The 17,909-nt window shown below is 39.8% G+C and overlaps 1 protein-coding gene across 2 annotated transcripts; it reads left to right on the top strand.

Annotated features, from left to right (window-relative positions):
• Positions 1-9,342: 9,342 nt before the first annotated feature.
• On the top strand, positions 9,343-13,678 carry LOC115559314 (insulin gene enhancer protein ISL-3). 2 transcript variants are annotated; one of them, XM_030378133.1, is made up of 6 exons: positions 9,343-9,501; positions 9,950-10,139; positions 10,506-10,768; positions 12,145-12,428; positions 12,836-13,003; positions 13,491-13,678. In XM_030378133.1, the coding sequence occupies exons 1-6, from the start codon at positions 9,444-9,446 to the stop codon at positions 13,605-13,607; spliced, it is 1,080 nt and encodes a 359-aa protein (XP_030233993.1). In that variant the 5' UTR covers positions 9,343-9,443; the 3' UTR covers positions 13,608-13,678. The 2 variants fall into 2 exon arrangements, with proteins under 2 accessions (XP_030233993.1, XP_030233992.1); XM_030378132.1 differs by having other exon boundaries at positions 12,145-12,440.
• Positions 13,679-17,909: the final 4,231 nt, after the last annotated feature.

The raw sequence follows: 17,909 nt of genomic DNA, 5'->3' as shown, positions 1-17,909 counted from the left end.
ACAACAGTGTTACCCCTTATGTTTTTTTTCATGACGACCAATAAAAAAAAAAACAGTGTTACCCCTTATGTTTTTTTTCATGATGACCAAAGAAAAAATGACAGTGTCACCCCTTATGTTTCATTTGATAAAAACGACAGTGTTACCCCTCATGTTTCATTTGATAAAAACGACAGTGTTACCCCTTGTGTTTTTTTTCATGACAACCAAAGAAAAACAACAGTGTGTTATTTGATAATATCGACAGTGTTGCCCCTTATATTTATTTCATGACGGCCGATAAAAAACGACGGAGTTACCCCTCATGTTTTTTTTCATGACGACCGATAAAAAAAAACAGTGTTACCCCTTATGTTTTTTTCATGAAGACCGATAAATAATGACAGTGTTACCCCTTATGTTTCATTTGATAAAAACGACAGTGTTACCCCATATGTTTTAATGGATAAATATCGACAGTGTTACCCCTTATGTTTTTTTCATGACGACCGATAATAAACGACAGTGTTACCCCTTATGTTTCATTTGAAAAAAACGACAGTGTTGCCCCTCATGTTTCATTTGATAAAAACGACAGTGTTACCCCTTGTGTTTTTTTTCATGACGACCAAAGAAAAACAACAGTGTCACCCCCTATGTTTTGTTTGATAAATATCAACAATGTTACCCCTTATATTCATTTCATGACGGCCGATAAAAAACGACAGAGTTACCCCTCATGTTTTTTTTCATGACGACCGATAAAAAACGACTGTGTGACCCCTTATGTTTTTTTCATGAAGACCGATAAATAATGACAGTGTTACCCCTTATGTTTCATTTGATAAAAACGACAGTGTTACCCCTTATGTTTTTTTTCATGACGACCAATAAAAAACGACAGTGTTACTCCTTATGTTTTTTTTCATGACTACCGATAAAAAACGAAAGTGTCACCCCTTATTTTTCATTGGATAAAAATGACAGTGTTACCCCCGATGTTTTAATTGATAAATATCGACGGTGTTACCCCTTATGTTTTTTTTCATGACGACCAATCAAAAACGACAGTGTCACCCCTTATGTTTTTTTTCATGACGACCAATAAAAAACAACAGTGTTACCCCTTATGTTTTTTTTCATGACGACCAATAAAAAACAGCATTATTACCCCTTATGTTTTTTTCATGACGACCAATAAAAAACGACAGTGTCACCCCTTATGTTTTTTTTCATGACGACCAAAGAAAAACAACAGTGTTACCCCTTATGGGTTTTTTCATGACGACCAAAGAAAAATGACAGTGTCACCCCTCATGTTTCATTTGATAAAAATGACAGTGTTACCCCCTATGTTTTAATTGATAAATATCGACAGTGTTACCCCTTATGTTTTTTTTCATGACGACCAATAAAAAACGACAATGTCAACCCTTATGTTTTTTTTCATGACGACCAATAAAAAACAACAGTGTTACCCCTTATGTTTTTTCATGACGACCAATAAAAAACGACAGTGTCACCCCTTATGTTTCATTTGATAGAAACGACAGTTTTACCCCTCATGTTTCATTTGAAAAAAACGACAATGTCAACCCTTATGTTTTTTTTCATGACGACCAATAAAAAACAACAGTGTTACCCCTTATGTTTTTTCATGACGACCAATAAAAAACGACAGTGTCACCCCTTATGTTTCATTTGATAGAAACGACAGTTTTACCCCTCATGTTTCATTTGATAAAAACGACAGTGTTACCCCTTGTGTTTTTTTTCATGACGACCAAAGAAAAACAACAGTGTCACCCCCTATGTTTTATTTGATAAATATCGACAGTGTTACCCCTTATATTTATTTCATGACGACCGATAAAAAACAACAACCCCTTATGTTTTTTTCATGAAGACCGATAAATAATGACAGTATTAACCCTTATGTTTCATCTGATAAAAACGACAGTGTTACCCCTTATATTTTTTTTCATGACGACCAATAAAAAATAACAGCGTTACCCCTTATGTTTTTTTCATGGCGACCAATAAAAAACAACAGTTATATTTTTTTTCAACCCATATGTTTTTTTTCATGAAGACAAATAAAAAACGACAGTGTTACCCCCTATGTTTTATTTGATAAATATCGACATTGTTACCCCTTATGTTTATTTCATGACGGCCGATAAAAAACGACAGCGTTACCCCTCATGTTTTTTTCATGTTGACCAATAAAAAACAACAGAGCTTTTTCCGGGGATCCGAACCTGAACTGTTTAGAGTGTTAACCTCCGAACTTAACAATGCACCATCAAGACACCTGCAAAAGCCATCACAAAGGTTATACTTGACTTTATAATTCGCATGAAATAGAGATAAGAGTCTTCCATCAGAGGACATCAACCGGACTTGAACCCCGGTCTCTAGGAGGTTAGCTCACATCTCTCTCCACTTCCCACTGAGATTTGTAATTTTAAAATGTCTGTGGTTATATATGACAATATACATGATAGCATTACGTTTAAAATGAAAGATATTGTGTTTTCCACAGAAATTGAGCCGCGGTCTCCAGTGGGTTAGGCATAATTTCCACATTGTTTACTAGCTAACGTTTGTGAATAACAGTGGCTAGTTGGCAGAACTCTTTTTACACACCAGTAGAGTGTTTATCAGAGCGGAGCCCTGAATGTGACGTCACCCGTCATCTCGTCTCTGTAAAATGGATGTTGCGCAGCATTTATTATGACGTCATTATATAGACTCTCTCTCAGCACCCCCCCCTCGGACTGACTTCCCACGTCCCTGACAACTGTACTTATTGAACTATGCATTTCTATTGTTATGCACTCGCCACTGAAGTACTGGAGGTCTCATGAAGTCCCATTCCCAGTGGTACGAATGCAAGAGGAAACCCTTCTGGTTCGGATTAAAGTACACAAGCGGATGATTTACGTTTTAGGATGAGTAATGGGGGTTTAGTTTTTTTTGGAAGAACGTCAAATAGACATCAAACTTTATTAGACTTTTTTCAATATTTGGTCAGCTCTCATGCCTCATAGGCAGAAGGTTCTGGAGACCCAACCACCTGTATTATTAGTTTAAAATGATTTAGAACATTTTCAATATCTTGTAGAATATTTAGACGTCTAATACATTTAGTTGAAAATATGTCTAATAGAGGTAATAATGTTGAGGCCCAATTATACTTGTGAAGCAATTGGGAATCAAACCTAGTATCTCCCTGCTGGGAAAATAGCACACTATTTACTGGGCTATCTGGTCTGTTGTTTGATATGAAAGATGGAAAAACTTGACGTTGATTGATTGGAAAAATATGGAGTAATTTGAAAACAGGGCATAGTGATTGGCCGAGCAAGATGGACATTATTTGATGTGATATTTACGTAAAATATTTTTTATAGATAGCATATACTTATTTTAGCAAAAGATTACTTTTATGGATACCAGTTCTGACTAATAAAACGACTTTGGGTATCAAACTTAGAACCTTTCTGTTGAGTGTCGAACGCAACAGCTGCGACAATTGCCGCTATGGATGATTGCCTCTTCCTTTGCAACCCCTCCGAAATACCTATAATATTTCAAGATAACAATTAAGTATGTGTTCCAAATTACTTTTGGACTACTAATACAGGCTGTCACTGTCAGACTTAAACCAAGAACCTTCTGCCTACGAGGAATGAGAGCTGACCAATAAGCCATCGGCTTGTCTTTTCTAGTCATCACCTCTTTCTCCTATTCAGGGCCTTCACACATGTGAGTGAGGGCTTTGCAGTGTCTTCAATGTAAAAATAATCCTTAAGTAGACTTACATTTTAAATGTATCTTTAAGTACACTTTATGATAATATAATACTTTAATAAGTGTTTCCCAGTCAGACAGAAGACATTGGGAGTCGGCCACACTAACCGCCAACTAACTAAGACAGCCTTGTGCTATACTTATCTTACGTTGAATTTAATTCAAATAACAGTATTTATGTCAGAAACTTCTTCTGCATGGTAAAAGGTTGTAGGGAATTTATGGCTGTAGTGAGAAAATATACGTACAAGACAACAAACAGCATGTTCAAGGCAGTGTTAAGTGTCCAAGTTTGGTCTGAAATGTTGGTCCACTGGTAGACAATAATTGAAATGGCTAAAATCACAAAAATAACTATGATGATGAGTTGAATATTCTGATTGAGGTGGGGACAAAACGTAAGATGTTTTGTTTTGAATGGTAGTGACATATATCTGTGTTCTAGATAGCATGTACTGCCTTTATGTTAAGACTAACTAACTTTGAAAACAGACATTTATGAGAGTCTAACACACTACCCACTTCAATACATACAACTGACCCTTTCCCTTTTCCCAGTTATCTCTTCAAGGTACTTCAAGAAATTGCATTACACCATTTTTTACCAAACTTCACTAGGGAATAACAGAACTGATTATGGTCCCTGTCAGGCAAGGCCAGGACCTTATGCTTCTGAGACATGGGAGCTGACCCACGATGGAGCTCGGCTTTTCTCTTCTGTTGAGATCAACACCTGTTTCTCCTCTTCAATGGCCAACACACGTTTATTTGTAGGAGCTGTTAATGTCTTAATTATAGTTAAAGTGCTTACATGTTACAATGCTCTCAATTTGTATGGCGCTTAATTGTCACATGACAAATTACTATTTTTTAAATCTTCCAGTTTTAAACATTTATTACTTTCATGATAAAGCTATACTTTAACAGATGTTTTGCAGAATATATGTTTTCAATTGAAGCACATGGTCTTCCTCTACCTCATCAAACACACATTGTGAATGTGAGTCCTTCCCTTGCTTCACTGTGTATTACACCGTTCCTCTAGTGCAACACTAGTACAAGCACACAGCGCACTCCCTCTGCTGCACCGCATGCTTCCAACAGACTGATGACAAAATATCCCCATGGATGGGATAGTTTAATTCTAGCTCCCAAAAAACAAAGACATTCCAACAGACATAGACCGACTGGCCCGGCTTCAACCAAAATCAATCTTCAGGACTTCTAAGAAATAGAAGCCCTAGTAAATCACTCTGTGGGTCTGACAATGCGGGCCGGGTGCCATGGACCTCTGAAACATTTAAGTGAGACCAGTAAGTCCAAATCCAACGAAGCAGTCTGAGTTTCCAAACAGAAACATTTATGTCCTGGCCCAGACAAAAGTTGAAGCTGATTCCATTTGTAGTTTTACAACCAAATCAATTGATATAAATTAATAGAGAGAGGTGTTTATGGTTAATGAGGGGTCAATCAAATAATGATTGGATTCAAAAATGATACTTTAATACATATCAGGATAACACAATATGGGTACATTAATTTACCATCATTAGCTATTAATTAAATAAAGTTATTGAGCAGTTAATCCATGGTCTAGTCATTTAGATCACACACACTTTTTTAGTGTGTGTGATCTAAATGACTAGATCATTTATTAATTGTGTTCATGTTTACTACTGGTTTTCATAACCTAGTGTAAATTAATGGTTATTAAATGTACCCTTATTGTAAAAAGAAAAACATGTTTCTCCAAAGAGAAACATGTTGCTCCTGTTTGGCTGATATCATTTGTACATATATAGCCAAATAAAATAATATCTATAGAAGGGCTTTAATGGGAAGCGGTTGGATAGTCTCGTGGGATGCTAGCGCTGAAATAACAGTCCTCTGAGGTTCCAAGTGAAAACCCTGCATACACTGCTCTCTCCCATGCAGCTATTGAATATATAGATGAATGACATCTTGATTTAGCCTTTGACCCTTTGTGCATATGGGGTATTTTAGCCTATATGGAATATAATATTTCTAGGATCTATGAATTGTGGGTATGGAGAGGCGCATGGCGGCTTCATGAATAAGCAACAGTGTGGACATGAACCAGAGTTTGGCAGAGGCGTTCATTAAAGATTCAGGGTTCATAATTAAAGCATGCTGTGGCGGTTAACCACACTCAGAGACTCTTCTTTGTACCCCAATTCTCCCAATACATGAAGAAAGAAACAACAGCCGGGCCAAAGACAGTCAGGAAGACAGACAGACATACAGAAGATATAGACAGACATTAGAATTAAAGTGCAACTCAGAAAGAAACAGGCATACAAAAAGACACAGACAAGCAGACAGAAGAGCAGAAAGACAGGCAAGCATGCAGGTGGACTGACTAAATAAGTGTATGAAAAGTAGAATAAGTGTACTTTTGACACAGGCGGACTAGCAGGCAGGTAGACAGACAGACAGACAGACAGACAGGCAGACAGACAGACAGAGAGACAGACAGACAGACAGACAGACAGACAGACAGACAGACAGACAGACAGACAGACAGACAGACAGACAGACAGACAGACAGACAGACAGACAGACAGACAGACAGACAGACAGACACAAGCATGAAAGGTTAAATCTGGAAGAACATAATCATGCCCCATGTACTACTAAGACTGACTCCATCCAGCTCCAACATGTCATGCCGATGAACCGTTACAGAAAAACTAGAATCTGATTGGTGGGAAAACCTCAAACCAAATACTACATGCACATCCTATCTGTGATCCGGTTTCATCTGTCCCAAAAAAAAATTGTTTACTCCACTTGCCAATTTAGTCAAAACAAAAAAACCATAGGCGGCATAAATTGTCCTGACAAAGGTGTCTTGGGGTTTGACCCGACAGTGTGTGAAACAGTAGCCTCCTCCTCCAGCCTAGGGCGTGGGTCTGGGAAGGGGATTCGGCAGAGAGAAGGGCAGTATTAGGTTAACATGGACGGAGTGCACAAAGAATCCTGTGTGTGGAATCAGAAAGGGAGAGTATAAAAGGGGCATTAATGGAGGTAATGAGCTCTCTGAGGAAACCATACAGGTCCGGGAGAGACTTAAGTATTTACCATTTACATTAAGATTAGGCCCATTTCAGGGGGAACTCGGGAAATGTGGAGGGCGTTTAAGTCTATCTCTCAGGAATCATTTGAGCCTGCAGAGCACGACACCAAACATGTTTTACATGTTAATGCCTTGGATGCTCGTCATCCTTCGGCCCAGACTGAACTATTTTATGAACTTTTGCTTTCTGAATCCTGGGACGTTTATCTCTGCAGTAAAGGCCTGAATTCGTGGTCAGTTGAACTTGAGTTATATACATGAGATATTGTTTAATGCACCCTAACTCAATTGGAACGCCATTAGATGAGAGGGTTGACAGTTCTATTCCGGAATGACTGATCACCCAAGCCATAATTGAGGCGAGTGCAGTTGTGGAAGACCTCGTCCTTCTCAGATGGCAGAGGGAAAAAGCCTTTAGTTGCATTAAGGAGTAATCCTCCTCACTGAGCAATGTGTTAAACACAACACTGTAAAAAACTATTTTGATCAAATTATCGATACGCTGACCGAGGTCTTTCGGACTCTTTGAGAATATTTTTTTAAAGGAAGCAGTTATATTGCTCTTGATTGAAGTAGTTGGCTAAGCTGATTCACCCCCTAAATACCCTTTGAATTCACCTGAAAATGTCACTCAAAGATATTTCATGGGAATCAGACATTTGAGTTTCATATTCCTATTAGAATCCGCTTTGAACATATTTATAACATATAGTATATAGAACATACTCATATTCTGCTAAGAGAATTTAACTAGATGCATAGACAAAATGTCTCGGGTGGTGACAACAAGTGCAATTTCAGCAGGCTAATCAATAATCAAATGTATTGCCTTCATTAAAGTGACTCAATAATTTTTTTCTATATCGATTACTCAGACTGTGAGATGGAATCAAAGATCAAGAACAATTTGAAAGAATGAGAGAAAGAGAGATAAAGAGAGTGAGAGAGGCAGGAAAGGTAGACAGACAGACAGACAGACAGACAGACAGACAGACAGACAGACAGACAGACAGACAGACAGACAGACAGACAGACAGACAGACAGACAGACAGACAGACAGACAGACAGACAGACAGACAGACAGACAGACAGACAGACAGACAGACAGACAGACAGACAGACAGACAGACAGACAGACAGACAGACAGACAGACAGACAGACAGACAGACAGACAGACAGACAGACACACACACACACACACACACACACACACACACACACACACACACACACACACACACACACACACAGCCAGAGAGAGACAGGGGAAGAGAGAGAAAGTGAGAGAAAGAGAAAATAGTTGTTTTCTTCAAAACCATCCCTTCCTGTGTCTCCATTGCTTTTCAATAATACATACAGTAATAAGCTTTGAAACTGGAAACGTTTACCTGCGCTGCGGTGTTAATTACAGCTTACATGGGACCTTTGAAAGTATGGCTGGCCACCAGCCTGGACCCATGGACTGGTAGCATAACAACGTATAATATTTACCTGTGTGTTTCAGGTCTATACACATGGATTTAGTTTGCAGAACTGTGGGAGTGCACCTTTAAATTAACATAATGTCAGCTTCGTGAGAGAGTGAGAGAGAGAGAGAGGAAAGCTAAAATAGCTATAATATATTACGTAAGAATTGTTCATGAGATTTTATTTATTTGTCCCGTTAGTCTTTGGTCTTTCCTGTTTTGAACTGTTTAGCTTTGATGTTGTGTTTTTTGGAAAATCCAATTTGAGGTCTTATAGTCACATGTATTGCATAGAGGCCTGACTTAAAATGTTGAGGGACGTAGGCCTATCTGAAATTACAAGACCACCTTTCTATAAATAATCTTAAACTAAACATGTTAATAACACATATGATATTAAATAAAGACAATAATGAATGAAGTTAAATATACGCTTAAATCGTAGGCTGCAACATTTTCTGGAGTTTCGTCTTCGAAGATGTATGTCCTTTAAAACGTAAAGAGAACTTTATGGAACTCGGAAAATCTGCGAAATATCATAGCGTCTTCAATGATGTAGTTTTCTTGTGTTTCCAGCAGATGGCCTTGTTCTCGAATACATAACCAAAAAGCGCTGGGCGAGGCATCAAGTGTCAAAATCCCTTCAGCATGACTTATTAAACAATGCTTGTACTTAAAACATATTGAATCAATAGCCATACTTTTTCACAACGTGCAGATAAATATATGTTTCGCACTATTTCTCGTAGAAAAACGTTATGTTGAAGAAAAAATTAAAAAGGGAATTTAAAACGATACACCTTAAAAAGTAATTACATTCTTGAATCATTATATACACATACAAATTTAGCAAAAAAAATGCGTTCATTCTTGCCTTTGAGAAAAGCACAGTCCGGTTTTACGCATGATGACGCATGACGTCAGAGAGCGGTGTGACTACGGGACAGCCTGCTCGCCCCCTCCGCCCCTCCCCCGCACCCCCCGGGTCCGGACAGACACAAGTTATTATCAGGCAACCAGGCACGGGCCAGTCGGCTTCTCACCTCTTTTCTGCACCTACCGATCTCCCTTCATCCGTTCTGTATGGTGGATATTATCTTCAACTCTTCTTTCTTGGGTGATATGGGGGATCATTCCAAAAGTAAGTCCCCGTCTGCCGATCGTTTCATTTTGTTAGTAGCTTACGTCAAAAGAAAATTGTATTGTGGCACATTTTTTGTTTTTATTATAGGCTAGTGCCTTTCTTTATTGTATGTATTGGCATGTTTCTTTAAGGCGGATGTGTTCGTCATTAAGATTCACTTATATTTATGTATTTTTTTTCGACCACGAGTAGATGCTGGATAAATGGAAACCAATTATTTCGATTTAAAGGAATGCTCAAAGGTCCATCCGTTGCATACAACTAAGAGCTATACCCTCTTCAAGAGAGCACAGCCAAGACAAAATGTGCAAGGTTCTGAAGTTAGTGTTTCTCAGAATTTAACTGCGTTAAAGTTAAAACGCTGGCGTGGTTTAAGGTACCCAATCGTGGCTTATTTTTTTTTACACGACTCCGTGGTTCAAAACCGTCGCTTTTCTTTTTGCAGAGAAGCCTGGATTCGCAATGTGTGTAGGATGTGGAAGTCAGATCCATGACCAGTACATACTGAGAGTCTCCCCCGACCTGGAGTGGCATGCAGCCTGCCTGAAGTGTGCAGAGTGCAGCCAGTACCTGGACGAGTCCTGCACTTGCTTCGTCCGCGACGGCAAAACCTATTGCAAAAGAGACTATGTAAGGTAGGCTTTAGGAAGTATTGTTTACCTCTTAAAAAACACATGTTGTACAGACTACATTATTAGGAGTCAAAACACGACAAATATACTACATCTCTAATTGCATAATATAACTGTGTGCCATGAAAGTAAATAGTAAACAACTATTTAATTTGTGATTGATCCAAGATTGAACGAAAACAATGTGTAAAATGCACATGCATCTGCATTTTAGCAATGTATTGAACTGCACACAAACGCAACCTTACAGCAACATACATACACACATTGTCAAACTTTTAAAATAAATGCAATAATAAATATCCATGGTCCCCACTATTCTTCTGAGTAACACAAGTTATGTTTTGTCTCTCCCGTCCTTTTACGCAGGCTGTTCGGCATCAAATGCTCCAAATGCAACCTGGGCTTCAGCAGCAGCGACCTGGTCATGCGGGCCAGGGACAACGTGTATCACATCGAGTGTTTCCGCTGCTCGGTGTGCAGCAGACAGCTCCTGCCGGGGGACGAGTTCTCCCTGCGGGACGAGGAGCTGCTGTGTCGGGCTGATCACAGCCTGCTGGTGGAGCGGAGCTCCGCCGGCAGCCCCGTCAGCCCGGGACACATCCACTCCAGCAGGCCGCTGCACCTAGCAGGTCAGAGGATAATAATTATGCCGATGATTCTTACTAATAATACAAATGCTACTCAAGTATAATTTGTGTAGAAAATAACAATTAGGCCTAGGGCCTCTACTTCGAAAGTTAATAATAAAGTTTTTGATAATAATATAATGTTAATAATCCTAATAAGCCTAATAATTCTAAGAATATCAACAAAATAATAGGCTAATACAAATGGACGCAATACGAAATAAAGAATAAATCCTAGGAAAGTAAATTGTATTATCAATGCGTTTTATCTTATAAATGTTTTAAAACATCTAGATGGTTACATTATTAGGTGTAGGCTACTTTTTAATTTAGTTCAATTTTTTAACGGAATGTAATTTAACGAAATGCACTAATAAAGTGTGTGACCATGCGTGTTTGCGTGTGGTTTATGTGTGCCAATATGTGTGTGTGTGTGTGTGTATGTGCGTGCATGCGTGCGTGTGTGTGCGTGCGCGTGTGTGTGTGTGTGTGTGTGTGTGTGTGTGTGTGTGTGTGTGCGTGCGTGTGTGTGTGTGTGTGGTAAGGGTTGTGATTGATGAGATAATGAGTTTCCCGCTCCACTCTAAGATACACTTGTTAATTTCATAATTGATCTCATTAATACCATTAGTTCGTTGCCACGATCCGAATAATCCAGGCTCGTATTGGTTCTAAAGGCGGTGACATCTCATTGGACCAGCTCACCGAATAATAATACCAGAGCCTAAACATGACTATTTAAATAACAGTTATGATAGAGCATTGGAATAAATGAACACAGGCCTCCGTGAGGATAGTGCATGTGGCCAGAGGGCCAGTTGGACTGTTTGTAGAGAGAGGTAGTAGACCTCGAACCATTTCCTTCACAACATTGTCAGACAGAACTTGAGTGACATTTTATTTATTTTTGATGTAAGATATTTCTTAAATTGAATTTATTTAAATATTAATTCAAATATTTTCTTCAAGCAATGGTTTAGCATTTCAAGTTCCAAGGTATTACCATGAAAATGTAGGATTTGTTTTATGATTTTTAATAACTTGTTTTAGATCATTATTAGGCCAACGTGCTTTACTTAACATTACGTAAAATATAGGGTCAGAAGGGAGGCCATTAGGTCTTTCTTCTTACCCTATTCAAGAATTAAAAAATCTATTCAAGAATAAGATAACCCTTTATAATAGCCTAAACATTGAAAATCTGAAAAGCCTATAAAATGCACAATACATTACTTTAATAATTTGTTTTGCAACGGTCACTCTGTTCTATAAAACCCCTTTAAATGTCCTTATCAAATTTTATATATTTATATATTTTTATATATTTATATACTTTTATATATTTTGTTTTTGAACATATTTTCTCCACCGCTACACAGAACCAGTGACGGTGCGGCAGGCCCCGCACAGGAACCACGTGCATAAGCAGTCGGAGAAGACGACGCGAGTCCGAACGGTGCTGAACGAGAAGCAGCTGCACACGCTGCGGACGTGCTACAACGCCAACCCGCGGCCCGACGCGCTCATGAAGGAGCAGCTGGTAGAGATGACGGGCCTGAGCCCGCGGGTGATCCGGGTTTGGTTCCAGAACAAGCGGTGCAAAGACAAGAAGAGGTCCATCCTCATGAAGCAGCTCCAACAGCAGCACCACTCCGATAAGACTGTAAGCATCTTCGTAAGTGGAACAAAAAAAAACAACCCTGCAGGGTTGAAACCTTCTTCTACATCAATAGTATTTTATTGGGTTGGCACATCTATTCACGTTTCACTGTGTTACACTGTGTGTGTGTGTGTGTGTGTGTGTGTGTGTGTGTGTGTGTGTGTGTGTGTGTGTGTGTGTGTGTGTGTGTGTGTGTGTGTGTGTGTGTGTGTGTTGTAATGAATGCATAACATCAATGTCATGCTGTTAATAAGTCATTTACAAATATTTGTATAAAGATGAGTCGACAAATTGCAACGTGTATTTGGTTAAACAAATAAATGTTTTAATATATCTCTTCATGGACAACTGGTCAAAATAAGATGCGTTTGCTTTATTTTCTTATGTATATATATTTTTTCCCCACGCAGAACTTGCAAGGGCTGACGGGGACGCCGCTGGTGGCGGGCAGCCCCATCCGGCACGAGGGCAGCCTGCAGTGCAACCCGGTGGAGGTGCAGACCTTCCAGCCGCCCTGGAAGGCCCTGAGCGAGTTCGCGCTTCAAAGCGACCTGGACCAACCGGCCTTTCAACAACTGGTGAGTGTTTCACTATCTAGTGTCTATCTCTTTCGTCTCTCCTTCAGTATCCCTCGCGCTCTCTCCTTCAATGTTTCTTCTAGTCCAGTTCACCCTTTTTTTCAAATGTTCTCTCTCACTCTCTCGCTCGCGCCGTCTCTCATTCCTCTCCCCCTCTCTCTTTCTCTCCTCTATCCCTCTCCCACTCCCTCTCCTATCTCTCCCCCTCACTCTCTCTCCTTTCTCACCCTCTCACTCTCTCTCTCTAATCCCTCTACCACCTCTTACCACTTGTTCACCCTGCGTTTACAAAGTCGTCGAATAGCAGATGCGCGTCTTTTGTGCACAGGCAATTGAGATGATAGCTACATGCACACTAACTGCTGTAAAACCCTGTTATTGCAGCCAAAATAAACTCGTGCAAATAAAACAACACAGGCCTGCCTGTTGCCATGAAGTCACTCGCACCAAGGCTGTTGATTTAACCTCTCACACCTTTCTGCTCCAGGTGTCTTTCTCAGAGTCGGGTTCGCTGGGGAACTCCTCGGGCAGCGACGTGACTTCTCTCTCCTCCCAGTTACCGGACACCCCCAACAGTATGGTACCCAGCCCGGTGGAGACGTGAGGCGGCCCGGTAGCCCCCCGCAACACCCTGCGACCTGCGACCTCCAGCAGCAGCATGCTCCCTGGACACCCCCCCCCCCCCCCCCCCCCCCCCCCCCCCCGCATGTTACAGGCTCCCCACCACGACCAACCCCCTCCCCCAAGGAAAAAGGACAAGAAGTAAAAACACTTAAAACATTGATTTTTTTTTCTTCTTTTTTATTTGATGGGACGGAGATGAGTCCGGGACGTTTTCTACCACCCCTCCCTCCATTTTTCCGTCCGTTTTTTGGGACAAAAAGAAAAGACCGCGGATGCATGACTTCGTTCTGAGGAAGAACTTAAGAGGTATAGAGGACCTCTTGGTGGATATAGTACAACCTTTCCTCAAACTACACATCGGAGTCGTTTGCAGAATGTCAACGCAGATCAGATGGACATTTAACCACCCCCCGTATCATGCTGTGTGTCGTTCTTCTTCCACTTCCTTTTTTGATACATTCATTGCGTTGTGGAGTCGAAGTGGCTCGAGTCTTTTAAGTCTTAAGGTGGGAGCATGTTGTCGAGCGATTTATTTTCGTGTTGTAAAATATTTGATCAAGTGGTTGGGCGAAGAGCTTCATGAGCTACTCGAACAAAAAAAGTAAGTTATTGTTATATTATTTATTGTCAGGAAAGCGATTCGTAAAAAGAAATATTAACTAATTATTACAATAAACAGCTGAATACATGAAATGAACGAATGAATAATTGTGACCCTACACCCAACCAATTATTTAAGCTCTTCAAATCAATCTATAACTATTATTTACAATTTTGTTTAATTGATGTTTGCCAAGAAAGGGGGGGGGGGGGGGTCATGGTTGAATTTAGTAGATGATGCTATGATGAGTCTTAGTAGGCCTATTGTTTTTAGAAGGTGCAATGGAGGAATCTGGGCCCTCATCGACACTGTTTTTTGAAGGTCAGTGGCTGCACTAGAACATTTATTCTTTCCTTTGCTTTCCACAAAACCCAAGTTGGCTGGGCTGCTCCACTCAAACCTCCAGGCTGTTGCCTTATCGTCGGATCCACGGTTGTGACCCCCCCCCCCCTTCCCCTCCCCCCGAGTTATGTCGTAGGATAATAAGACGCTGGTCATTTTCTTTCTCGGGGGCGAATATCTGTTGTGAATTGCGCTTAGTCCTGTTTCACTGGTTAAGTCACAAGCTGTAGTCTAGACACTGCCTTGTATACATCCATTGGCGACCTCCTTTCTTATCTAGTCCTGGCATCACCCTGCAAACGATACATTGAATGAAACCACAACAAAATAACTCCCCCCCCCCCACCCCCCTTCCCTTACCCGTAAGGTATAGGTCGTAGTCCGAGTGGTGCACCTCGTAAAGAGGGGGCATTCTTCCCTCTTGGTTTATTTTCATTCTGGGTCATTCCATTGCGCTGTAAGGCACAGGTCGCCCGACAGGACGAGTCCGGACAAATGAATTGACCTCTGTCAAACCAAAGCCCTAGCCTATAAGGCAGGGTTGCATATCTGCGGATAGGACCAATTCATTGTAGCCTATGGGCCTATGTATTCTATGCATACAGCCCCATAATTTAAAGTCTATCGCAAATCGGTGTGATAAATGACAAAAGACGCAATTAATTAGGCCTACTAATTGAGCAATTTGAAACACGATAAGCGAATTAGTATGGATTAAGAATGCACGGATAACAATAACAAGGACAACTGTTTTACTCACAAGAATGCAGTATTACCTCACCGCTGTCCAGACAAACATTGGGTGTTCTTATTATTTTATTCAGCTTCCCAATGGGTCAGCCTTTTCAAGAGAAATAGCCTGTTATTTTAAAAGCATTGTTCAACTCCACATCCCACACATGTCAGACTCTGCCAGTAATACAATTTGGCCGAACAAACGACATCTAGGGTCAAACACAACAAATAATACTAATACATTAATACATGGGCGTATTTGAAAGACGAATTAATTCTAAAATATAGTCTTTCAACTTCCAATTACACCATTTTTTCCCCCCTAAATCCCAAATTAAATTATGCCTATTGAATAAATAGATAGCCTAACATAATAAGAATATTAATATGAAAAACAATAACAATTGTGCAATTTCAAGGGCAATTATATTTTACTCTGTAAACAAATCCATCCAAAATCCATGTCGTCAAATAAATGTGAAGAAACCAAATCCTGATCACTCTCAGACAGTTTGTCAAGTCTGGACAATCTCATTACTGCTTGCTTCGAAATTTTAACTTAATAAAATAGATTGCTGGGGTCCAACCCTTCATAAATAAGATCACCAGGAGAAAACTCGTATGATAACTAATATAACATCTGAGATTCGATATTAATTGGAACGCAAATGAACACCCAATAGGCCTACATATCGGTGACGTTCTAATTGAGGTCAAATCGGTTCACATTCAATTCGCAGGTTAAAATAATGTTAAGGAGAAATTCATGCAGGAAGCATGTATTGTCCTTTAACTTAATTTTAACTTGTCCCGAAATAAGGCCTTTGCATTTAATTCAAACAATGCCCAAATGCAGTTCAACTAATAAGTATTATCTATGAAAGGACGGATGATGACGTCATGCGTCAACCCTCAACCGAGTATGGCTGTAAAAAAATCTACGCATTAATGATGAATATACCGGTAAAGATGTGATGGATGTAACACACTAATTGTTGGATGTGATAAGCATTAAGATAATGCCGCCTGCCTTATCTAGTTACTGGGGGTGGGGGGCGAGACCCAAAATCACAATGGCCACTAATTGCCTTAGAGGGGGCATAAGTGAAACAAATTCTGACTTAAAAAACGAGTAGGCCTACTAAGAATTACCTTCCGAGTTTTATCCCGAGATATTTCATTAATATATTTCGACCATCATTTATGTTAAAAGACATGGGGCCATTAAAGGGGTACTGTGTAGGTGGACAATTAGTAATAACTGATGGGAAAATCGAAAAAGAACAAGGCTGGTGTGATATGAATAATCTGTGGCTGCAGAATTCAGCCATAAATCATCATTAGGATTAATTTCACCATGGCAAGGTGGAAAAAGTGATTGCGATACAGAAAGTAAATAATTCTCTGTGCATGCGCAGTAGAAACATTGCATTATGCATCCTTTTCCAAAATGCTGTTTAACATTTCTATGGTAAACTGAATTGTAGAATTTTACATTTTCAATATAATTCTGCACTTCTTATCCTCCTGGACAATATTTGAAAGCATGAGAAAAATACTCTGGTACTGGTAGGTTTAATGGGGAATATGTTGTAGGAATCTCTTGGCAATTCTATGTAAGAAAAATACAATTTACAATTATGCAAGCCTTTTTTAGGGTGATCCAAACAGCTACGTAATTATTCTCAAATGTTTTCAACTGAAAACATCTTAAACATAAGCCATCTGGAAATATTAACAATAACAACAATAAGAATGATCATAATAATTAAATCATCATCATCCTTGAGCTCAACACATGCCATAGTCCTTCAAGTTCCCTGCCCGATCTTGTTTGTTGAGCACCCCTGCACTCAACTGTAACGCATAATGTTATTAGTTCCACAACATCCAGCTACGCATTTCATGCTACATTTAACACTTTCCAGAGACCAAATCTAAACACCATCGTTTCTTAATGTGCATTTTTACAGGCACACTGCTCATAAACTCAGATAATCTAACAGTCTTTGTTAGCCAACCGTGGTCATTTTTAACTTTAACGTAATAGTACTTTCCAGATATCCAGGCTAACTACTGTATATCTAAAGAAGGAAAACCAAGGCAATAAACCATGCTAAAAACAAAAAGCCCCATTAGTGATTTGAACCCCTTCTGAACTTTGTCAGACTGAGGCGGGCTTAGACCCCCAGGACCCCCCAGGTTCTCTAACCCGAGTTTACTGCTCACTGCTCACCCAGGAAGAGGGCTGGCCTGTTGGCTAAAAGATCACTGTGGTTCCCAGAAGGTGAGTATAACACCGCAGAAGTGAATTTACACCGTCACGGATTATGATGTCAACACCGCAGATATTAGGTCCTTTTGTTTTCAGGTAAGGGATTGGAAAAAGGTGTTACCCAACTGTGATGAACAACATATCCAATGGTGATGACCACAATATGGCAGTCAGGATTTCTTTATGAGGGCCCAACTCAATCTCGACTATAAGTGTGTTAATAATTTGATTCAATTTACTTTATTTAGGCTGCTTTTACAGATACGGCACTGATTCTAATCCCTTAATCACATTTAAGTATTTAGTAAGTCTTTTTTATCTAGAAAATC

Source organism: Gadus morhua, chromosome 14 (genome assembly GCF_902167405.1).
Source record: "Gadus morhua chromosome 14, gadMor3.0, whole genome shotgun sequence".
NCBI lineage: Eukaryota > Metazoa > Chordata > Actinopteri > Gadiformes > Gadidae > Gadus > Gadus morhua.
Note: the sequence above shows the minus strand (reverse complement) of the source record. Positions and strands in the feature narration are given on the sequence as shown.